The sequence below is a fragment of the Xenopus laevis genome, chromosome 5L (genome assembly GCF_017654675.1).
Source record: "Xenopus laevis strain J_2021 chromosome 5L, Xenopus_laevis_v10.1, whole genome shotgun sequence".
Classification (NCBI taxonomy): domain Eukaryota; kingdom Metazoa; phylum Chordata; class Amphibia; order Anura; family Pipidae; genus Xenopus; species Xenopus laevis.
This window is the reverse complement of record NC_054379.1, coordinates 18,365,286-18,390,010: the sequence shown is the minus strand read 5'-3', so window position 1 is coordinate 18,390,010 and position 24,725 is coordinate 18,365,286. Positions and strand designations below refer to the sequence as shown.

Here is a 24,725-nt window from a genome sequence, read left to right as displayed (position 1 = left end):
CAGTAAATACCTTTTTTTTTTTTTTTTTTTTAACCTGTGAGCCACATTCAACTGTAAACAGTGTTGGGGAGCAACAAGCATGAAAAAGTCCCTGGCAATGCCCAATAAGGGCTGTGATTGGATTTTTGGTAGCCCCTATACGAATTGGCAAGAGGCTCTAGTTGGCACAACACTTGGTTTTTCTGCAACTAAAACTTCCCTCCAAGCCTGTAATTCAAATAGAAGCACCTGCTTTGAGGCCACTGGGAGAAACATCCAATGGGTTGGTGATTAACATGTTACTCATGAGCTACTGGTTGGGGATCACTCCCTTAAAGGAGTTGTTCACCTTCCAAACACTTTTTTCTGTTCAATTGTTTACCAGAAATTAGGGAAGCACCGAATCCACTATTTTGGATTAGGCAAACTCCCGAATCCTTCTGGAAAGATTTGGTTGAATACCGAGCCCTAATTTGCATATGCAAATGAGGGGTGGGAAGGGGAAAAATTGTTTACTTCCTTGTTTTGTGACAAAAAGTAGGGATGCACCGAATCCAGGATTCAGTTCGGGATTCAGCCTTTTTCAGCAGGATTCAGCCGAATCCTTCTGCCTGGCCGAACCGAATCCTAATTCTAATTTGCATATGTAAATTAGCGGCGGGTAAGGAAATCACGACTTTCCATCACAAAAGAAGATTTTTCCACTTTTTCCTTTCCTGGCCCTAATTTGCATATGCAAATTAGGATTCGGTTCGGTATTCGGCCGAATCTTTTACCAAGGATTCGGGGATTCGGTGAATCTCAAATAGTGGATTCGGTGCATACCTAACAAAAAAAGTTATTTCCCTCCCGACCCTAATTTGCATATGCAAATTAGGATTTGGGTCGGCCACGCATAATGATCCGAATCCTGCTGAAAAAGGCCAAATCCTGGCTGAATCCCGAACCGAATCCTGGATTCGGTGCTTTCCTAACCAGAAATAAACACTTTTTTAAATCACATTCCATTTTTTACTTTTTTATTTTTTTATTTTTCAAAATCTAAGTTTAAAGTTGAATGTTGGTGTCTCTGGTGTTTGAGTCTGACAGCTCAGTAATTCAGGTGCAGATTCTGAACTGTTACAATTTTGCAACATTTAGTTGATCCATTTCTCAGCAGCATCTCTGGAGTATTAGTAACTATTGTATCATTTCTAACAGCTGCCTGTAATGAAACCCAGAGATTCTGCTCAGCAGGAAAAAGATAAGAAATGGATCAACTAAATGTATCAATTTAGAACAGATTACAGGGTCGGTGAACCCCCCAGAAATGCTTTTCTAGAAGGTGAGAAATAAAACTTCAATATTAGTAAAAACATCACACATAGAAAATAGAAAGTAATTGGAAAAACCTCTTTATTTCTGGGGAACAATCTGAAAACAACTGGAAAAAAAAAAGTGTTGGAAGGTGAACAAACGCTTTAATAGAAATAATTGAAAACAAAGCAAATAGGAAAAGTGCATTAATATTAATATTTCCGTAACAAAAAGTATAAAGGAAGGGGAGTATAACAGCCCTTCATTCTGACAGGGTGATGCACAACTGAAGATGTTGGAATAAAACCCTTAAGGATAATCTTGAAACAAGTGGTGAATATCTGTTGGCTCAGCCGCACGGGACACACAGGCATGCCAGATATGAAGCGGTATAAATAGATAAATCTTGCTCAGTGTCAAAGCATTCATGTTTAAATGAAAAACAAATCATGTAGAAGAGAAAGCACTTGCACAAGCATTATACACAATAAACAATAGCCCGTGCCGGCCAACTAGCCCAACAAAGTAACTTCTCATAAAGGGAAAGGCATGAGGTGCAGCTACACTCCCAGCTCACCCACGTGGGAAGAAATATGAATTGTAGGCTCTTCAGCCAAGGTTACATTCATGCAATGAGAGCGATGCACAGAACTGTGCCCCCTGCTACAGTATATAAAGGAGTTACTGAGGAGTTATTTATTTCACTTATGTATTATAAGGGATAATGAACCCCCTACTGTAAATGATAAGGATATTAGAAGTCACTGAGGGGTTGTTCTGTGACCATATAAAGGCACAAGGCTGCAGGCTGAGTTATACAGGGAACTCTGAGTATCACTCATGTATAAGGGATAATGTACCCCCTACTGTAAATGATAAGGATATTAGAAGTCACTGAGGGGTTGTTCTGTGACCATATAAAGGCACAAGGCTACAGGCTGAGTTATACAGGGAACTCTGAGTATCACTCATGTATTATAAGGGAAAATGTACCCCTACTGTAAATGATAAGGATATTAGAAGTCACGGAGGGGTTCTGTGACCATATAAAGGCGCAAGGCCAGCCATATCGTTTGTCCATTACATGTCTTTTGTCTAGGTATTTCCATCGGGCATTTAGAGGTTAAATACAGAGTATTAGCAATTCAAGTTGTTTACAGGAGAACCTTAATGCAATCTCTGCTTGTGCAACAAAAGATATATATATATACACACACACACACACACACACACACAATCAACACTTGGCTTTTGAACAATGCTCTGTGGAGTGAGAATTTGCTCTCCAAATACACATTCCATCCATCAGCAGTCAATTCATTTGCATTCCACATAGCCATCATTCTGAGACCCCGTTATGCCATTCATTAGTCCATACATTTATATTCCAATTATATAACCCCAATGGGAAAATGCATTCACTACTTTTCACCATCACCCCCTGGACTATGTCAAATCAGTTTTTCCCTAGTAAGCTCCAATATTTTGCCTCCAGTATGTCCTACTCTAATCTGTAGGATGTATGTAGCCCTGCATTTATGGAATTCCCTACCTCGCCCAACTCAACCCCATCCTTCTGTGATATACAACCACCACAACTGCATAACTCATCCCTCCGATCCCATCCCTCCAATCAACACCTTACGGAGTGCCAAACAGATTATTATTTTAGCTGCATCGGCAGTCCAATAATTTACAGAGAGTGGCCCATTAGACAGCCATGCTTATATCATGTATGACCAGATTATGTTGTTCAGACTTATACACATAGTAAGATTACCCACAATACAATGCAAATAGTGGGCCCCAAGTGAATGTTTGTGACATGAATTCTTAACTTAAAGTTCACCTTCAAACAACTAGTTGTTTTCAGATAGATTCCAGAAATAACGACTTTTTCCAATGACTTTCTATTTTCTATGTGTGACCGGTTTTCTAATATTGAAGTGTTATTTTTCACCTTCTGAAGCAGCGCCAAGAGGGGGGGTCGCCGACCCTGTAAACCGTTCTAAATTGATACATTTAGTTGATACATTTCTTATCTTTGTCCCTGCTGAGCAGAATCTCCAGGTTTCATTACAGGCAGCTGTTAGAATTGATACAATAGTTACTAATACTCCAGAGATGCTGATGAGAAATGGATCAACTAAAGGTTGTAAAATTGTAACAGTTCAGAATCTGCACCTGAATTACTGAGCTGTCAGACTCAAACACCAGAGACACGAACATTCAACTTTAAACTTAGATTTTGGAAAAACAGTAAAAAATAAATAATGGAAAGTAATTGAATAAAGTAATTCTGGGGAACAATCTAAAAACAACGGAATTGAAAAAAAGTGTTTGGAAGGTGAACAACTCCTTTAAAGAAGTGGTTCAGCTTTAAGTTAACCTCTTGGGGTAGATTTATTAGGCCGAGTCGTATTTAACCCTAAAAATTCCAGTTTGAGCGTAAAACTCGAATTTTCGGGTTAAAAAAAATGTTCTTTTTGAGATTTATTATAGCTGGAAATAGCTCCAGTTTTGAGTTGCGAGTTCATTCAAGGTATAGAAAAAAAAACTGCAAAGCTCTAAAATTCAAACTTTGATAAATAACCCCCCCTTAGTATTTTTTTATTCTGACTCTTTCCAGCTTTCAAATGGGGGTCACTGACCCCTACTAAAAACAAATGCTCTATAAGGCTACAAATTTATTATCAGGGCTGTGGAGCCTGTACATAAAACCTTCAACTCAGACTCCTCTGTTTTTAAAGGAGAAGGAAAGCTACGGAGGCATTTTATTGCCAATAGATTAGCTGCAATAGTGCAAGCTAGAATGTTATATTTATTCTGTAGAATGTTTTACCATACCCGAGTAAAAAGCTCTAGAAACTTTTGTTTAGGATAGCAGCTGCAGTATAACCTTGGTGTGACATCACTTCCTGCCTGAGTCTCCCCCTGCTCCTTTCTCCTGCTCTGGGCTCAGATTACAGCAGAGAAAGGAGGGGGGGGGGGAAAGAGGAGCAAACTGAGCATGCTCATGCTCGGGGCAAGGAGGTTTAAGCTGAATGCAGGAAGCCTGATACAGAAGCCCATGAGTACACAATCAAAGGAAAGAAATGCAGTGTTTCTTTTGACAGGGGACTCAGAGCAGCACTACTTTGGGGGTTTACTGGTATATTTAGATGGACCTTTCTGTTAAGGCTTACTTAGTTTTAACCTTTCCTTCTCCTTTAAAAGGAACAGTAACACTAACAACTGAAAGTGTATGAAAGTAATTAAAATATAATGTTCTGTTGCTCTGCACTGGTAAAAGCTGTGTGTTTGCTTTAGAAACCCTACTATAGTTTATATAAACAAGCTACCATTTAGTCATGGGGGCAGCCATTCAAGCTGGAGGAAAGAAAAGGAGAAAAGGCAGAGGTCACATAGCATATAACAGATAAGCCCTGTCCAATACAATGGTGTTTTATCTGTTATTTGTTATGTAACCTGTGCAAACACACAGCTTTTACCAATGCATGCTAACATTATATTATAAATTACCTTTAAAACACATTTTTTTTTTTAGTGTTTCTGTTCCTTTAATAGACTAATGCATTTTCCATGTTGATTGAAAGGAGTTAATTATGGGGTGTGGCCACAAAAGGGGCATGGTCAAGATTTTTCTTGTCCCTATTTCCATTTCCAGAATGTTGGGAGGTATGCTACTTTGATTTTTATTACTCATCCTTCTATTCAGGCCTATTCATATGGCAATCTCTTATTCAAATCAATGCATGGTTGGTAGGGAATTTGGACCCTAGCAACCATATTCCTCTGGTAGAGCAAACTGTGTTGCCCAGAACCAGCTGAGAGCACAACTACATTTTTGCCATTGGATTTGGTTTCCACTTTATATTCTCCATCCCAGTAGAATATCCTATAGTTTATTTAACTTCTCTATATTTCTTTCCAGTCAGATCTAGGGTAACAAAGCAAACCTGCGCCCCGTCTGGTCTGGATCCTCCCAGTCACACATGAACTTGAGTTTCAACTGACCTGCAACCCTCAATCTGTCTACATTTATACACAAACAATTTCCATTTCACATAATTCAACAAGTTTGTCACAGAGTTTAAAGTCAGCCCATTGGGTAGCAGATATCTTTCTAAAAGAGAAATATTCCAGAGTGATGTACATGGGCTCTATAGGGACAATACCATATACCCCTGATACAGGTTCTCAGCAACTTCAACTTCCTCTTCATTACAGCGGTAGTTCACCTTTAAATTAGCTTTTAGTATGATGTAGAGAGTGATATTCGAGACAATTTGTAATTGGTTTTCATTTTTAATTATTTGTGATTTTTGAGTTATTTAGCTTTTTATTCAGCAGCTCTCCAGTTTGCAATTTCAGCAACCTGGTTGCTAGGGGCTGAATTACCCTAGCAACCATAAATTGATTTGAATAAGACTGGTATTTGAATATGAAAGGCCTAAATAGAAAGATGAGTAATAAAAAGTTGCAATAACAATACATTTGTAGCCTTACAGAGCATTTGTTTTCTAGATGGGGTCAGTGATGCCCATTTGAAAGCTGGAAAAAGTCGGCAAATAATTTAAAATCTATAAAAAAAAAAAAAAAAGAAATAATGAAGGCCAATTGAAATGTTGGTTAGAATAGGCCATTCTATAGCATATTAAAAGTTAACTTAGAGGTGAACTACCTCTTTAAAGGAGAACTAAAGCAGTAGCTACAAACATTATGTTTTGTGCTTCTGTACCAGCCCAAGTCAACCACCGCCCTTTAGCAGTAAAGATCTGTGTCTCCAAAGATGCCCCAGTAGCTCCCCATCTTCTTTTCTGCTGATTCACTGCACATGCTCTGTGCTGCTGTCACTTACTGAGCTTAGGGACACACTCACAATATACAGTACAAATAGAATAGAAATGTCACAATACAAGGCTGATTAGTAATTAATACAGATAATTACTACATGGCAGCACAGAAACCAGTGCAATTAGCATCAGAATTTAATAATCAGCCCTGTAGCATCAGCTTATATTACAGACCAACCTCATTTTCTGCTGGATAATTAGTGACGACCCCTAAGCTTAGCTTCTCAACAGCCAATCAGAGCCCACTGAGCATGTGAGTGTCACAGACACTTTCCAAGATGGTGACCCCCTGTGACAAGTTTGAAGTCCTGGATCATTGCTGCTATTGACAAGCTGAAACTTTAGCCTCGTGCAATAAGTTCAGTATATAAAATATGGCATTTTTAGCCACATTCATTTTTAGGGTTTAGTTCTTCTTTAAATGGTTTGGTCTAATTTTTATTTCATGCTTTATAGAGTGGAACTTGTTGTTCATCATTCACATCAGTCCCTGCCCCACTGGAACACACACACACCAAGCTCCCTATTAGATTTATATACTGGAGGAACCAGCATTCCCAGAAAGAATATACAAATTCCGTCTTCTCCTCCCTGGCCAGTATCAAACTCAAGACCACAAATCTGGAATGCAGCCATGCGAATAAAATAACTACACTAAATAGCTTTTATAGCAGGATTCAAGGATCATACCATAACCTTCTGAAGCACTGTGAATGTACTTTGAATAAGAATGAGCTGTAACGCAGGACAATTACTCTACAAGGAAATCAAAAACATTGCAATTCTTGAGTGGACTTCCTATTCGGATCAAGGTTAAACTTAATGATAAAAAGAAAAACAAGTTTATCAGGAGGTTTGAGAAGAATGGAGACTCCTTGCCAGACACCTGTTGCTTGAAGGGTTATCAACAAATCCCTTTCCTTGCAGCCAGAAAATGCACAAGTTCCTATAAACAGAGCAGCTGACCTAACATGACCCTAAAAGGGGTGTTTCACCTTCAGGTTAACTTTTGGTATGTTCTAGATTGGTCAATTCTAAGCAACTTTCCAATTGGTCTTCATTATTTATAGTTCATTAATTATTTGCCTTCTTCTCCTGACTCTTTCTGACTAGCTTTCAAAAAGGGGGTCACTGACCCCCTTCTAAAAACAAATCCTCTTTAAAGCTACACATTTATTATTATTGCTACTTTTTATTACTCCTTTTTCTGTTCCGACCCTCCGCTATTAATATTTCATGTTCTCATTCAAATCAATGCATGGTTGCTAGGGTAATTTGGACCCTTGCAACCCGATTGCCGACAATGCAAACTGTGGCTGAATTAAAAGCTAAATTATTAAAATAATGAAAACCAATTGCAATTGGTCTCATATATAGCTCCCTACATCATAATAAAAGTGAACTCAAAGGTGAACAACTCCTTTAATACTGAATTTTAAGGGGCAAATTTATCAACGGTGTAATTGAAAAGTCGAATTCGCATTTCAATTTTTTTATGGTCAAAACTATCAAATTCAACTAGGAAGTTATTCAAATTTGATTCGAGTTTTTTTTAAAAAAAAATTCGATTTGAGATTTATCATACTCTGGCCTTTTAAAAATTTCAAATTTGACTATTCACCTCCTAAAACCTGCCGTATTGCTGTTTGAGTCAATGCGAGAGGCCCAGGGATCAATTTGGAGTTGTTTACAGCCTTCCTGACATTCAAGTTTTTAAGTCTTTAAAATCAAGTTTTCGGGCTGATTTAATTCGCTCGTTTTTTTAAAAAAAAACTTGCATGAATTTGAAATTCGACCTTTGATAAATGTGCCTCCCCAAACAATTTGAACATTGTGTTAGGTTATGGCTACTCTCACTCCATGAAGGCACCATCAGGCCCGGACTGGCAATCTGTGGGTTCTGGCAAATGCCAGAGGGGCTGCTATAAGGTCCCATAGAAAGTCAGTATTTAGTGGGCTGGTGGGAGCTGTTTGGGCCTCTGTGTACCTGAAATGCCAGGGCCTATTTTAGTTCTCAGTCCGGACCTGGGCACCATCTTGTTCGGGTCCAGGACACGGCTTGTTCTGAAGACTCCCTGTGTTCGGTTACATTTTAACGGTGAGCTTTCGCTTTATCTCTTGGCACGACTAATCCATCAGGGACCAATAAAACTTGATGCTCAATAAATAGCAGAGCCATACAAAGGCATTGAATAAGATATTTTTATTTGCAGACAAGTGATCGGTTACTGGCTCAGAGATCAAACCACTGGCAACCTTTATCTTTCCTATTTATGTACAGGCCGTGCCGAAGAGCAGAGCAATTTAGCATTTCTGACTCACGGGTTATTATTGAGCAAACTTGTAACGCACAGAGAGCCATCATATTCTGCCCACTTATGGGGAACAGAGGTTAAAAAGGGCATATCAAAGTTTCCATTGTTTAGATTTACTGCAGATCAGAGAGATGAGCTTTACTCTTTAAAGGGGAACTATTGTAATAGATTAAAATTATAGGGATGCACCGAATCCACGATTCGGTTTGGGATTCAGCCTTTTTAAGCAGGATTTGGCCGAATCTTTCTGGCCAGCCAAACCATAATTTGCATATGCAAATTAGAGGTGGGGAGGGAAATTGCATGACTTTTTGTCACAAAACAAGGAAGTAAAAAATGCTTTCCCCTTCCCACCCCCCTAATTTGCATATGCATATTCGGCCGAATGTTTTGGGAAGGATTCGGGGGTTCGGCCGAATCCAAAATAGTGGATTTGGTGCATCCCTAAAAAATATTAAAATCATAATAATTATTATAATTTTTCAGAGTGAGATCTAATACATCTTCTAGGCAAAAGGAGCCCCCCTATAAGATATAATGAATCTAACACCCAACTGCTGCATGAAGAAAGAATGAAGGTAAACAAGATGCTGAGAGGGGGATAGTGAAGATAAACTTGATTTTTTCAGAAATGGTATACAATATTTAATTGATTGTATTTAGAAAGTTTCTTTTTTCAGTATGAAGCTTATATTAAATTACCACTTTCGCGATAGTTCACCTTTTTTTGTTTGTTTTTTTCACCTTTTTCTGGTTTTGCTTTAGTTCACCTTTTTTTGTTTTATTTGTGTGAAAAAGGAAAATACTCTTCTTGTAGAATAGTCCAATATTCCTGCTATGATGTATAGTAAGGTTGGAATATCTCATGTAAAATATATATATATATATATATATATATATATATATATATATATATATATATATATATATATATATATATATATATATATATATATATATATATATATATATATATATATATATATGCCACATGTTGCTGTCCGTGTTATAAGTGACAGAAGTAAATGCATGTGCCAATGTATTTTTCCTGGGGCTAATTAATAATGTATTTATAAGAGAGGATTATGCAAAGGGCCCCAGTTTCACTCAAAGACTATATATCTTCAGTGAATATTTTCAGTGCCGTGTTCGGAGGGGCAGAGCCTTAAAGGAATCAGGTTTATCAGGCTTCTGTGTTTATTATTGAACACGTGCCAATACCTGGCAGCTATCACATGATAAACACAACGAGGGCGTCCGAACGCGTTTGTGTTTCCGCAAATGGATTAACCAGAAAGCATGTGCAGGGGGTGGGGCTACCATAGCAGAAAAAAAAAAACAATGAAAGAAAAAAATAGAAAATTATAAAAAAAAAAAAAAAAAAAAAAAAGGAATGTAGGAGTCTACAAGCTTCTCTCAACCTGAATTGGACTTCTATTGTTCCTCTTCCCCAGATTTGAATGCCACCATTTTCGGAGAACGTAAAGGGGGTATTAAGCCCCAAATCATTTTGCCTAATGTATTGATATGTAGCTCTCCAGCTGACATGGAACAAGAACTCCCAGCACCTTCAAACTGCCAGTTAACTAAAGGGTTGACATAAAGTGTCACCAGCATTACCTTAATCCCATAATTTGTAGCTCCTCCCCAGCAAAGAAATGCCCCCCTGGTGGCTGCCCCAGCTTGCATCTCTCTAAAGACAGCTCTGATTTTGTGAATTCAGTGCCCAATCTTGCAGAGCAGGAGGAGGGTTCAGGGAATGACAGGTTATATGCAATTTTGTAATCCTACACTGGTATCAGCAATGAAAACATGGCATTAACCATAATACTTTATAATGTTACTGTTCGGTTATTCATAGGGGTGCCAGGTATATTGGTCCGTATTCTTTAAAAAGGACTTCAAGCCGAAGCACACACACTGCCTAGGCTATTTTAGTATATCTGATGAAAATACCTGCCTTCGGCCTGTGACTCAAACCAGATGACACAAGTACAGCCCCAAATTCCCCAGCTGCCTACAGTGAGATGAAACACACAGCAAACCAATAGACCCAATCGCAGAGAAGTCAAAAGGAAACTCTCTCTGTACATAATCAAGAATAAATTATAGATATGGCACATTAACGGCCATAGTTCTATCAATGCATTTAGTTTTATGCTTATAATGAATGGGGTATAATGAATGAACAGACACAGCCTATGGGGTAAATATTCATCAGTCTGTGGCTGACTATGCACTTTAGGAAAGAGCTCCCTAAATGTTTGCAGTCAAAGGTGGGGGTATGTTGCTTTAAATAGAATCCCAAGAACGTTTGTGGCAAGCTTAAATGAGGGATGCACGGAATCCAGGATTCAGTTTTCGGCCAGGATTTAGATTTGGCCAAATCCTTGTGCCTGGTAGAACCGAATCTGAATCCTAATTTGCATATGTAAATAAGGGGCAGGTAAGGAAATCATATGACTTGATTGTCATAAAAGAATATTATTTTTTTCGACTTTTTCATTTCCTGCCCCTAATTTGCTTATGCAAATTAGGATTCGGCCGAATCTTTCACCAAGGATTCGGCTGAATCCCAATTAGTGGAATCGGTGCATCCCTAGTTTAAACTGCACACCTACCCCTGGAATTTTTCCGTGTGCAGGGTTTGCTCACATAACAGAATTGGCACATAATAAAGATTTTGGTTCTTTGGTAGATTTTTATGCTATACAGGTATGGGACCTATTGTCCAAAATGCTTGGGACCTGGTGTTTTCCGGATAATGGATCTTTCCGTAATTTGGATCTCCATACCTTTAGTCAAATAGAAAATCAGGTAAATATTAAATAAACCCAATAGGCTGGTTTTGCTTCCAATAAGGATTAATTATATCTTAGTTGGGATCAAGTACAAGCTACTGTTTTATTATTACAGAGAAAAAGGAATTTATTTTTAAAAACTTGGATTATTTTGGCTATAATGAAAGATGGCCTTTCCGTAATTCGGAACTTTCTGGATAAAGTGTTTCTGGATAATTATTCCATACCTGTACTTGCATAAACAAAATTTAGCTTAGTGCGGTTATACTTTCTGCTTGAGTTGCCAGCACCCCTGGCAGATATACTGTATAATGTGGGCAGAGAAAGGAAGACTAATGACAAATCAGTGCCAGAGAAGCGGAGTGCTCTCAGCAATGGCAGCAGGTTTAGTATGTACAACAGGAACAGATAAGCATGAGCAACATTTGTCTCCTCTCATACCAAGCAATAGTGCAGTGCTCCCCTAAATTTAACCTGCCATGTTCAGACAAGTGATGTTTCCTACTGTAGCTCTGTAAACATGGACCTTCTTTGTTCTTGAGTGAGACAATAAAAGTTCAGAGACATTGAACTGCCCAGATACACTTGCAGGAAACATTACAACATATTGGGTATAAGGGACCAGGGACAAAACTTGCTTTTATCAACTCCAGACCACACATACTCTCCAGACAGTTCCTTATTGTTTACGAGGTAGGAAGGGCACATGAAATACAATTTTGACGAGGTATATGTAGGGACACTTACCGGGGTCATTGTCTTGTTTTAGGCTTAAGCTTTTCTTTGCAACTTCTGCCAAAGCTCCAAATCCCAACCCAACAGCCAAACCTGCAAAAGGAACGGCACACAGTTATAATGTATATGGGTCAGGCCCTGACTGAATCTGTGGGTTCTGGCAAATGCCAGAGGGGCTACTGTAAGATGCCATATAGAGTTGCTATTTCGTGTGCTGGTGGGGACTGTGGGCGCCTCTTGGAATGGAATGCCAGGGCCTATACTTACTCACAGTCAAGAAATGTGGGTAAGAAATGGTGTAATTTTGCAAACACATCAGACATCAGGTTACAGCACCGGTATTGCCTTGTACGAAGCACAATTTAGCAGAACAGTCCCTAAGTTTGGGCAATGCCTGTACAGAGCTGTACAGTACCATAAAAATAAGTCAGAGTAGTTATTCCCCTGTACTGAACACGATCCACCGACATATGTGTGTTTAAAGGACAAGGAAAGTTAAACTAAAGTAGCTAGAAATGTTATACATGATGTTTTGAGCTTCTGTACCAGCCCAAGGCAACCATAAACCCTTAGCAGTAAAGATCTTTGTCTTCAAAGATGCCCCAGTAGCTCCCCATCTTCTTTTCTGCTGATTCACTGCTCATGCTCTGTGCTGCTGTACGTTACGGCGCCTAGGGAACCACTCACAATATACAGTACACACAATAGAAATGTCACAGTATAAGGCTGATTAGTAATGGATATAGAAAAGAACTACATAGCACATCAGAAACCAGTGCAATTAGCATCAGAATTTAATAACCAGCCCTGTAGCAGACACTTTCCAAGATGGTGACCCCCTGTGACAAGTTTGAAGTCCTGGATCATTGCTGCTATTGACAAGCTGAAATTTTAGGCTGGTGCAATAATAAGTTCAGTATATAAAACATGGCGTTTTTAGCACTATTCATTTTTAGGGTTTAAACAAGCTGGCCATATTCACATCAACTAGAATGTAGTCAGCAGAATAATGCATTCCTCTACCACAGTTTTGTTTAAAACTTAAAGAATGTTTCCGTTGTTGCAACATGCTCCAAGATTTAACAGACAAAAAAAACAAACAAAAAAAATCCCCAGGCCATAAACCTAACAAATCTGAAGATTATAGGAGCGGAAGCTTCAGCTGAGAGTTCAGATTAGTTGGAGTTGCTGTAGGGCTGCAGATTGGACATCTGTGATATACTGCCAGTTTCTAGTAATGATTATTAAAAATATATATGCCCTTTGGTTGTTACCTTAAAGTGGGCACTGTAATGTCGGGGGTCTAAGTTTCCTCTCTAGCCTACCTTTACCTTCTGAAAACCTATTTTCAGCCGTGCCCTAACTGGCAGGTCTGAAGTACAATAACATGCTATTTGGTGCAAGCTGACTGCCCTTAGAACTGTGACTGCTACAGCTGGTGTCCTTTACTGACCTCTCACAGGTATGTTAATGGCAATGTTCTCCCATAAAGTGTAATGATAGTGAGCACTTATAACAACTTATAACATTACCTCCAAAGTTGGCCAATCTTCCAATCCGTGTGACTGGTACTTTCCTTTCCCGAGCTCGATCACTGAGCTGCAAAAAAAATAAAGGATTGAGGCAACAAAATAGAAGCACATTATTTTTAGGGGGTTTAACACTTTTTGTATCTTTAATTCCCCGCTCTAAGCAACTTTCCAATATACATAACCATTTCAACAATGCAGCAGAAGTTAAGGCAAAGAACAGAAAGGGACAGAGACAGTCACGGAGGAGAAATTACTTCTACTACACAATTATCAAGAAACAGAAGCAAGAGTGCAGAAAGGGAGAGTTTGTTTGGGCGACATTTTACTTAAATGGGTGGTTCACCTTTAAGGTAAATTTAAGTATGTTACAGAATGGTCAATTCTAAGCAACTTTTCAATTGGTTTTCATTATTTATTTTTTTTATAGTTTTATAGTTTTTTTTTTTTTTTTTTACTTCCGACTCTTTGCTGTTTTCAAATGGGCATCACGGACCCCTTCTAAAAAGCAAATGCTCTGTAAGGCTACAAATATATTGCTACCGTATATACTCGAGTATAAGCCGACCCGAGTATAAGCCGAGGTACCTAATTTTACCTACGAAAACTGGGAAAACTTATTGACTCTAGTATAAGCCTAGACACAACTACAGCCCTGTCTCCCAGCAGCGCACATTCTGCCAAAGCGACGCCCCCAGCGATCAACCGGACTTCTTTGCAAAGTTGATGGTGACAGAGAATTGCCAAACGGATTACTGTGTGGATTGTCCCACTGTCCCACTACCATGTGCAGAGGGTGCTGTTTGATATTGCCATCACTGTTAATCTTTCGTATAACCAACAGAGGGCGCTGTGTGATATTGCCATCACTGTTAATCCTTCATATAACCAACAGAGGGCGCTGTGTGATATTGCAGTCTCTGCCCAAGTGTACTGTTGGTATAGGAATGATTAAAAGTGACTGCAATCTCGGCTACGCGGGTCGGGTACCGCTGACCCGAGTATAAGCCGAGGTAGACTTTTTCATTTTGGATGCTGAAAAACTCTGCTTATACTCGGGTATATACGGTACTTTTTATTACGTATTTCTATTCAGGCCCCTGCTATACATATTCCAGTCTTTTCTTGAAATCAGTGCATGGTTGCTTTGGTAATTGGGACCCTAGCTAACAGATTGCTTAAAATGCAAACTGAAGAGTTGCCGAATAAAAAGCCAAACAACTCAGAAACCACAAGTTATGAAAACCAATTGCAAATTAACTCAGAATATCTACATCATACTAAAAATTATCTGAATGTGAACCACCCCTTTAATATCAATACTTTATACCCCATGAACATGTAAACAAATAAAGAAAGCTGTTCTACAAGCTGCCACTGAAATGAGTTAAAACGGATGTAAGCTGTTGCTTCTCATGAATGTTTGTGTTCCTGCCCATTAGTCTATGACGACTCCTACACAACCAACAAAAAGAATAACCAAGGTAACAGTCTGTCAAGGTGGTTTACTCTGAAAGGGAAAGAATAAGCGAAGCACAAGAATCCCACAGACAAGGTAGGAAGGAATTTGTGCATTTGAGGTTCTTGTTGTGCTCTGTGTTTTTGGGCATTTTGCTCCCACAAACAATTTTCAGGTTCCTAGACATAAAAAAAAAAAATGTGTTAACTAGATCATTCATCGCTTGGATGTATGGGAGCTACTGAACTACTACTATTAGTAATCTGGGAAGAGAAGTATGGTTTGATTTCAGTGCCCGCAAAACACCTGCCAAGGCCGATATTACAAATTTACCGGGGGCTACCGGTACTCCTAACAAAAGCCTTCGGCCCGCCCCCAATCCGCTCAAAATGTACCTTTTTGCTGCCTTCTGGCCAATTGCACGTTCTGGCTCAGCCCTTTTACGGCACAACCTGCCCCTTTCTACGTCACAACCCGCCCCCTTTTCCATCACGGCCCACCCCCTTGTTCCTGCCCCCACCACCAGCCGGTAGGGCCACTATGCCTGAACATAAAGTGCAAAATTATGCAAATTGCCTAACTTACATTAGTTATGTAGAAGCTTCTGCAACTTACACTGACTTATTAGCACACTACTTTAACCATTGTATGCAAAACTTTAACAATAACATCAGCCATTTATATTGGGAGTCTATTTCCACAATATGAGCATCTTCAACATAAGCAGCAGTAGAATGACTAGTTGTTATTGGGCCCCACGGTAAGATCATTGGGCTAACACGACATTTCCACTAACACATATTGCAGCTTCTTATTGAAGTTCTACTGGGTCCGCTATAGTTACAACCCTGCTTTTCAGGAAAATTATTTGAAAGTTTGTATCATAGTAGCTGTGTGTGTGATGATGGAGGGATGTCCAGCCTATCAACAGGCGCCAGAGCTTTTTGGTGGATAACACTGCCCAGTTTGGATCAATAAGGCCTCCCTTTTCTCATGTGTTTTGCTTCTGTGGGCCCAGGCTGGTAAAGAAATCTAAGCAATAAATATAAGGGCTCATGTCCCCTTCCATCGTATTTGGTCATTCAGACCACATACCCCATTATGTGCATCACCAGTGAAGGGCAAATTGACCGTATTGATCCCAGTTCCACCATAGATGTTAGAAGGGATTACTATTAATTTTAACAATCATGAGTCTTCATACTCTGAATCCCAAGATTCTATAGAGCTACAACTCTCTCCTTCCCTGGTTGCTGGAAGGGCTCAGGTTAAAAAAAAACTTGGCTTCATTAATGTGTTGGCACTGGGATGCCTGCTCACAGCAGCCAGCAAAAGCTTACATAAACACAACTAGGGGTCCTTATGTGAACATAACCAAATAGAAATGTCACAAGGATTTGCACCTGAAATGAGGGAAATAAATATAGGCCCCTTCTGCTTCTTAATATTGTCCCGTGCCAAGCAGATCTGATTAAAAGTCAAAACAGTAAGTCGCAGAGTTAATAAAATATCAGGCACCAGAATGGAAAATGAAATCAGTCGGAATAAGCAGCCAGAAAGAGGTGTTAGAAGTCTGCAGCTCATTCACATGCCTCACACAGCCTATTCTAGCTTCAATAACGCTTCTGCTAACTTTCCCAGCAAGACTAAAGCTGCACATATAGAAGTCTGTGAGGCAAGTGGACGTGCATATGAGCAGGTTTCTCTGAAGTCCAGTCATGCCCTACAGAACTGGTGAGCCGAGCTGCACGTAGAAGGGTTTAGACAGACCCCAAAAAAAAAATAAAGAAAAAAACTTGCATTTTGTACAGTAGCTTGGTGCTATGTACCAAGTAAGCAAGTTTGAATACTATAGCTGCAGCAGCTTTACTATCATCAAACCAAAAATATTACATTTAATTACAGACAGAAGCCCAAGTTGAAAGTCTGATGTTAAAGGGGTTGTTCACCTTTGAGTTAACATTTAGTATGATATAGAGTGATTTTGTGAGACAATTTGCAATTGGTTTTCATTTTTTATTATTTGTGGTTTTTGAGTGATTTAGCTTTAGCTTTTTAATCAGCAGCGCTCTAGTTTGCAATTTCAGCAATCTGGTTGCTAGGGTACAAATTTCCCTAGCAACCATGCACTCATTTGAATAAGAAACTAGCATATGAATAGGAGAGGCCTAAATAGAAAGAGGAGTAATAAAAAGTATAAATAACAATACACTTGTAGCCTTACAGAGCATTTATTTTCTAGATGGGGGGGGTCAGTGACCCTCATTTGAAGGCTGGGAAGAGTCAGAAGACAAATAATTAAAAAACTATAAAAAAATAAATTATGAAGAGGAAAAGAAAAGTTGCTTAGAAATGGCCATTCTTTAACATAAAAGTTAACTTAAAGGAGAACCACCCATTCAAAGGAGTGGTTTACCTTTAAGGTAACTTTTATTATGTTATAGAACGACCAATTCTGAACAACTTCAATTGATTTTCATTATTTATTTTTTAAAGTTTTATAGTTATTTGCCTTTTTTCTTCTGACTCGTTGCAGCTCTCAAATGGACGTCCCTGACTCCCTTCTAAAAGACAAATGCTCTGTAAGGCTACAAATGTATTGTTATGGTTACTTTTTATTACTGCGCCTTCTATTCGGGCCCACTCCTATTCCAGTCTTTTATTCACATCAATGCATGGTTGCTAGGGTCATTTGGACCCTAGTTACCAGATTGCTTAAGATGCAAATTGAGGAGCTGCTGAATAAAAAGCTAAATAACTCAAAAATCTAAAAAAAAAAAAAAAAACGATTTGCAAATGGTCTCAGAATATCACTCTCTACATCATACTAAAGGTTATCTCAAAGGTGAACAACCCCTTTAAGAGTAAGATTTGGGGAGGACACATTTACTATATACCTTAAATTCCAGTTTGAAGGATAACAAGCGAGATTTGGGGGTGGTGGGTGGAAATATATAACTATATATGCTGCCCTGTATAGTTTTGGAACTATAGCTAAATGAGCAATACCTTGTAATGATCTACGGGAGTCTTGACTAAAGGTTGAGCTATCAATGGATGTTTGAAATGTAAAGGTCCGACAACCACTGGCTTATGTAAACACAAGACAAATATCCTGAATTGTTTTTGGTGGCAGAATAAATATGCACTGGTATGATCCTTTGATAAAAAAAAAAGTATGTTTCATGATATTTGGGTTTCCTTCAGCACCACTGGCAGGTCACCTGTAAAGTCTGCAAACATTCCAAATAGTTTGGAGACCACTTAATGCAACTCTGCTTTACTTACAACAGAATACCTACCATTTGCTTGTGGGGCTTTTGCTGTGGGTTATTCTTGGCTTCTCTGGCTTTTTCAATATCCTCAGCAGTCAGCCCACTGACAGAGGAATGGTCCTGGTGAAAAGCTCTTTTTTGGCTGTATGCTGCAAAAGGTCCGGCACTGTCACGGACATTTCCAAATAAGGCCCCATTGTCCCTTTCAACCGACAGGTCAGGATGGAAAGAGCTGCCTGTTTGCCCCTGACCCCTGTAAGATGCATCATTGCTCTGTGCATCAACCTCACTGTGGTGCAATTCCTGAGTCTGGCTGGAAGACGGGGAATACTCCATGCCAGCAATCTCTGAAGCTGGCCCAGAGAAGTTGTATTCTGTCTCAATATCCTGCCCAGCAAGGTTCTCTTGCTGCTTGCCCAGCTCCTGCAATGAAAAACAATTTATATAGAATAAGAGAGGTAAAAGTTCTGGCCCATATTACTATAAAAGGCAATGGCAAATCCTTGTACACACAATAACCATGTCAAAATGCCCCTTATGTAGTATGCAAGAGGTACAAAGATGACCTCACTGCAATGTATCTATACACTACCTGACAAACAGCTCCTCAACATACCCAATTTCAAAGGGGAAAAACTCCATTAATTATAGCAAATAATTAATCTGTTCCATAAGGTAGATTTTTAAAATTAATGCTTTACTTTGAGAGTCAGATTTGAAATATTAGCTGCCAAACAGCATGAACGTTGTTTGTTTGAGGGGGTGATATCACTCCAACTTGCAGTACAGCAGTAAAGAGAGACTGGAGTTTATCAGAGCACCAGTCACATGACTGGGGGCAGCTGGGAAACTAACAATATGTCTATCCCCATGTCAGATTTCAAAATGAAATATAAAGAAATATATGTTTGCTTTTTTGAGAAACATATTTCAGTGCAGAATTCTGCTGGAACAGCATTATTAACGGATGTGTTTTGAAAAAAAAAAAACAAACAAAAAAACGTTTTTTCCCATGACAGTATCCCTTTAAAGGGGTTGTTCACCTTTAAGTTAATTTTTAGTATGATGTAGAGAGTAATATTCTGAGACAATTTGCATTTGGTTTTCATGTTTTATTATTTAAGGTTCTTAAGTTATTTAGCCTTTTATTCATCGGCTCTTCAATTTGCATTATAAACAATCTGGTGGCTAGGGTCCAAATTACCCTAGCAACCATACATTGATTTGAATAAGAGACTGAATGAATAGGAGAGGGACTGAATAGAAAGATGAGAAAGGAAACTTAGCAATAACAATACATTTGTAGCCTTGTAGAGCATTTGATTTTTATATGGGGTCAGCGACCCCATTTGAATGCTGGAAAGAAAAGGAAAATAATTATAAATCTATAAAAAATAAATAATGAAAACCAATGGAAAATCTGTTTAGAATTGGCTCTTCTAAAAGTTTACTTAAAGGTGAACCACCCCTTTAAAGAAAGCTGATAAAAACAGACATCGGAAAATTGGTGTCTTTGCAGCATCACACAGAAGCCGTCACAAAACAGCAGTCGGTGTGGGATTATACCCCATCAACAAGAAACCGTTTTCAGCGCTTGATATGAAAAAGGCAAGTAATTTCCTGGAGCCAAAGTCTGGATAAACACTGCATTTTGTCAAGAAGCCAAACTCGACGTCAGCATTTCTTGGCACCGAAAAAAAATTCGCATATGAATAATGATTCTGCCTGGAAAACTGAAAAAAAAATTCTATTGGGCAAGGCAGCCCTCACAATACATAACAACACACACTTCCTTCCTACAGAGAAACTAGAAATATAAATCCCTTCTATAAAAGCAGGTGTTGAAGATGCGTTTAAAGGGAAGACTTTAAAAAAAAAAAAAAAAAAAAACAGCCAACAGTTTGAATGACTTAAAGGAACAGTAACAAAAAATGTAAATGTAATAATATGATACTAAACAAGTTAGCCCCAGCACTCTCAACATGCATAAGCTGACGGAGCTTTGTACAAACTAAAAGTGTCTTTTTAAGAAAGTTACAGTTCAGTTTTGCAAGAATATTTTTTTAGGGGGTTATATGTATATGTATATGAGTGCTGGGGCTAACTTGTTTAGTATGTAAATTAAGCCTTGCCTACGCACGCACTAATGTAATAGAAATTCCATATTGAGTAGGTGCACACCAGCAATTTTTTAAATTTTTTCTAAAAAAAATCTGCCTATTTATTGCAACAATTAAAAACAAGACGGTATATAATTGTTCCAATAAATATGATATTTAAAAAAAAAAAAAAAAGTTCATGGTGTTCACCTACTCATTATGGAATTTATTTATTATGGAAGCACCGAATCCACTATTTTGGATTTGGCCGAACCCCTGAATCCTTTGCAAAAGATTCGGCTGAATACCGAACCAAATCCTGATTTGCATATGCAAATTATGGGTTGGAAGGGGAAAACTTTTTAACTTCCTTGTTTAGTGACAAAAAGTCACGATATTTCCCTCCCTGTCTCTAATTTGCATACGGAAATTAGGATTCGGTTCGGCCGGGCAGAAGGATTAGGCCAAATCCGAATCCTGCTGAAAAAGGCCTAATCCTGGATTCGGTGCATCCCTATTATTCATACAGTAGAACTCCCATTTTAAGTTTTTCAGGGGACCAGAACAAAATGGTATAAAATCCAGGAAAATATAAAATTATACCTGCATAATGTGTGTGTAAAAAAAAAAAAACAAAAAAAAAAAAACCAAACAAATTTTTAGTGAAATTCCCGTTTTAAACATTTCTCTATTGTGAGGTTTGCGGTCAGATAACAGATTACTCCAGCTGTGAAACACAGGAACACAAAGCAGTTGATTATACACTATTGGCTAGGGCCACATTTGGCTTTAATACCTATTAAAATGACAGGGCCGATATACAGTGGTACTTGCCTGCATCTTTCCCATAGCAGCACTGAAACGTTCTTCTACCGCCACCTGCCAGCTTCTGGCAAATCCAATGCCATTTATGCCAAGTGTTGGCTGGTGCATCTGCCCTGCCTGCACCTCTAGTACAGCCTTGCTGAGCTTGGCCAGGCCTCTCACCAGCATTAGAGCATCCCCTGCCATGACTGCTTGTCTCTTCCCTCTCCTGTTAGGAAAAGCAAAAGTGGGTTAAACCAAAAAGAGAAAAAGGAGAAATAGCTGAAAACAGTACGGTTAATAAAATAAAATTTGGAAAGAATCACATGAAAAGTATAATCTTGTTTGAACAGTAGAAATATCTTCTCACAACTATAGGAACCGCAAAGCAATGCAGCAAACAGACTGAAAGGAAAAAATGGGGGTCCCAACTATGCAGTAACCCTTTGTAATCAAAAAAAATCACTGCCTGTCACCCCTGACTTACAATAAATAGGCCTTAATAGAGCACTACTGACAGGGCCGGATTTACATAATGGGCGCCCCTAGGCCCACTGCCGTTCGTCGCCCCTGTCGCCTTCCCTTTATGCGTGCAAATTTTCATCAATGGGGATTGGTGCATGGGAAGGTTAAAAATGAGTTTAAAAATCCAGCACATTCCAGTGTTTTTGGACCAATGTGGGTGTGGTTGGGCAGCATGCCACCCCCCTAAAATCCTGCCGCCCTAGGCCCGGGCCTAGGTGGCATTTCCACAAATCCGGGCCTGACTACTGAGAATTTTTGAGTGATAATCCCTATCATGGTGCCACAGAGTAGAGTCCTGCACGGAAACCAATTTGTTAAACGCGCGACCCGGGTACAATTATCACCGTTGATATAGTGAAAGGAGAATCTACTTTTTGTGCTTTGGGAGGAATTACATATTAACAGATGCAAATCAGCTAAAGCAACCAATAAGAGGCTTATCAAAAAAGCTAATTAGTGAGTGGATGCTGTGGTTCAAAATTGGATGAAAACAACCGAGAATCCCTTCTCCGTCAGCTCTACCCATTTTAATACATCACCACTAAGGGTAAGGGCACACGCTGCTATTTCAGGAGATTAGACACCCAGGTGATTAATCTCCCCAAACTGCCTTCCTGCAGACTAGAATCTAAATCGCCAGTGGTATAGCACTTGGAGCTCTTTGTTTTCCCGAAGTCGCGCGAAGTTGCCTCACAAGGAAACTTCGGGCGACTTCGGAAAGCCACAGCGATCCGACTGCCATCCCACTGGCGATTTACATTTTAGCCGGTGGGAAGGCAGTTCTGGGAGATTAGTCGCAAGAAAAAGAATCGATTTGTTGCTGGGCAACTAATCTCCCGAAATAGCAGCATGTGCCCTGGCTAGGGTTGCCACCCAGCCGGTATTTTACTGGCCTAGCCGGTAAAACACCTGCCAAGGCCGGGCCCGGTACTACAAATTTACCGGCAATGTAGCTGCCGGTAAATTTATAATACCGTTAACAAGGCCCCTTGGTCCGCCCCCAATCTCCTGGAAACTAGACCTTCATGATGCGGCCCGCCCCTTTTATGTTGTGGCAACGCCCCTTTTACATCCCGGCCGCCCCCTTTTGTTCCCGCCCCCAATAGCCGGTAAAGGTTTTAGGAAAAGGTGGCAACCCTAGCCCTAAGACTCGAATGGCCTTGCGAGATAGTTTTTGGAGGAAAATACATGTAAACTGTAAAAAGGTTACAAGGTGCACACTCAAAATTGATTCAAGGTGCTGATCCAATGGGAGTCTGCCCAACCAAGTCTCCAATATATCTACAAGCAAAAAATGAAGAACAGGATTGCACACTCTCTATGGAAAAAGTGTTCTTTACAGAAAAAAGAAAAGGTTAAAAAAAATCAAATTATTAGCCCCATGCGTTTCGACTGTAAACCGATCATCAGGGGCACAGAAATTGAAAAATAAATAAGTAACCTTTTTTTCTGTAAATAAAACTTTTTTCCATAGAGTGTGCAATCCAGTTCTTCATTTTTTGATTTTAGATAGTTTTCGGGGCACTGGGCCACCAATGGCAGCAGAGAACATTCCCTTGCCTGGAACTCTTCACTGAAGTGCTTGACATTGTACAATGGGACAATAAATGGCTCTTATCTAACAAAGTGTTTCCCTCATCAGTATTTGAGTATTAAATAGAGAACAGGATGGTTTGCATATAAATGGAGACTGACGCACACACGCTCAGGCCATACATAATGTTATCTTCTTAATTCACATCACTGCTTGAAATAATTAAATAGAAGTAAAGCGAAGAAGAAGGGTATTAATACCGACATAACGTGTATTTAGCCGGCATTTGTGTAATGAAAGAAAGTTTAATTTGTGAGCAACTCTTCAATAAACCTTCATTTAAAAACGTCAACGGCTTTAATATCACTTGCAAAATGCAACTGCAGCTCAAAGTGCCATTTGTATGACCCTTTCTATGGGTTTGACAGTTCTTCTCTGGGTCTTTAATTCAGGTTTAATACGCTGGCTTGCAACATTGTTTCAGGAGTCGAAGCCAGAAGTGCAGAGAATATAAACAGAAATTTTTTGCGTTCAATCGCAATTACAATATTTTAAAAAAGTACGCATTTTGGAAAGTTTTTAGAACAGTGTTTTAGGTCTGTAACCTAAGGCCAAGGGAACCCAGAGCCCTCCAATGGGCACTTAAAGGGCCAGATCGTATTTCCCCAATATACTATTAATAAAGAATTTAAGCTGCAGTGCCTTTTAAACAGCTAAAGAATTTTAAACAAGACTAGAAAGCAAATACAGGTGCACAAGAGCAATTGAACGAAAAACCACAAACCATTACACACATAAAAGCCCATTTACTAGAAGCCACTCAATATGGTCAGTACATTGTTAACTGTGCAATACACCAGAGAGACTCCCATATCTAAGATCATTAAACCTGCTGGTGAATTGAGGCTTCAGCCAAGTGACTGGGTTATTGGCACCGCTTGGCAGATGCTAGTCATCATTATTTATACAAATGATTTCAGTGCAGGGGATAAGTTTCTTTGTGGGTCAAATTGACATTGCTTCCTCTTCTTTCCCAATTACATGATCAAGATATAAAACTGACGCACATTCCCCTTGTTCTTCTTTCACCTTGCTCTTCATATTTGAATAATGATTTGTCATATTAATATATATATAATGAAGTTCTACCAACTTTCCCCTTCTAAAGTAACCAATCGCATAACCCAGGTGACTGTGGGAAGCCAAACAGGGACACTTTATGTTAAATATTAAGCTGTCTATGAGCTATTAGAATAAGTAAAGACTTTTTCAGAACAGTTAAAGGGATACTGTCAAAATGAATCAGTTAATAGTGCTGCTCCAGCAGAATTCTGCACTGAAATCCATTACTTAAAAAAGCAAACATATTTTTTTTATATTCAATTTTGAAATCTGACACGGGGCTAGATTGTCAATTTCCCAGCTGCCCCAAGTCATGTGACTTTGTGCTCTGATAAACTTCAATTACTCTTTACTGCTGTACTGCAAGTTGGAGTGATATCACCCCCCTCCCTTTTC

At 39.1% G+C, this 24,725-nt stretch overlaps 1 protein-coding gene across 5 annotated transcripts in view; it reads right to left on the bottom strand.

The window, feature by feature from the left end:
• The window catches only part of coq8a.L (coenzyme Q8A L homeolog), a 53,117-nt gene that overhangs the window by 19,104 nt on the left and 9,288 nt on the right, over positions 1 to 24,725 (bottom strand). For 4 of the 5 annotated variants that reach the window (XM_018262036.2, XM_041562267.1, NM_001095056.1 and 1 more), the window contains 4 exon segments: positions 21,179 to 21,377; positions 18,273 to 18,668; positions 13,515 to 13,581; positions 11,995 to 12,075 (listed from right to left, as the gene is read on the bottom strand). In XM_018262036.2, coding sequence (XP_018117525.1) covers positions 11,995 to 12,075; positions 13,515 to 13,581; positions 18,273 to 18,668; positions 21,179 to 21,355 — 721 coding nt within the window. In that variant the 5' untranslated portion in view covers positions 21,356 to 21,377. 5 annotated transcript variants of the gene reach the window in all.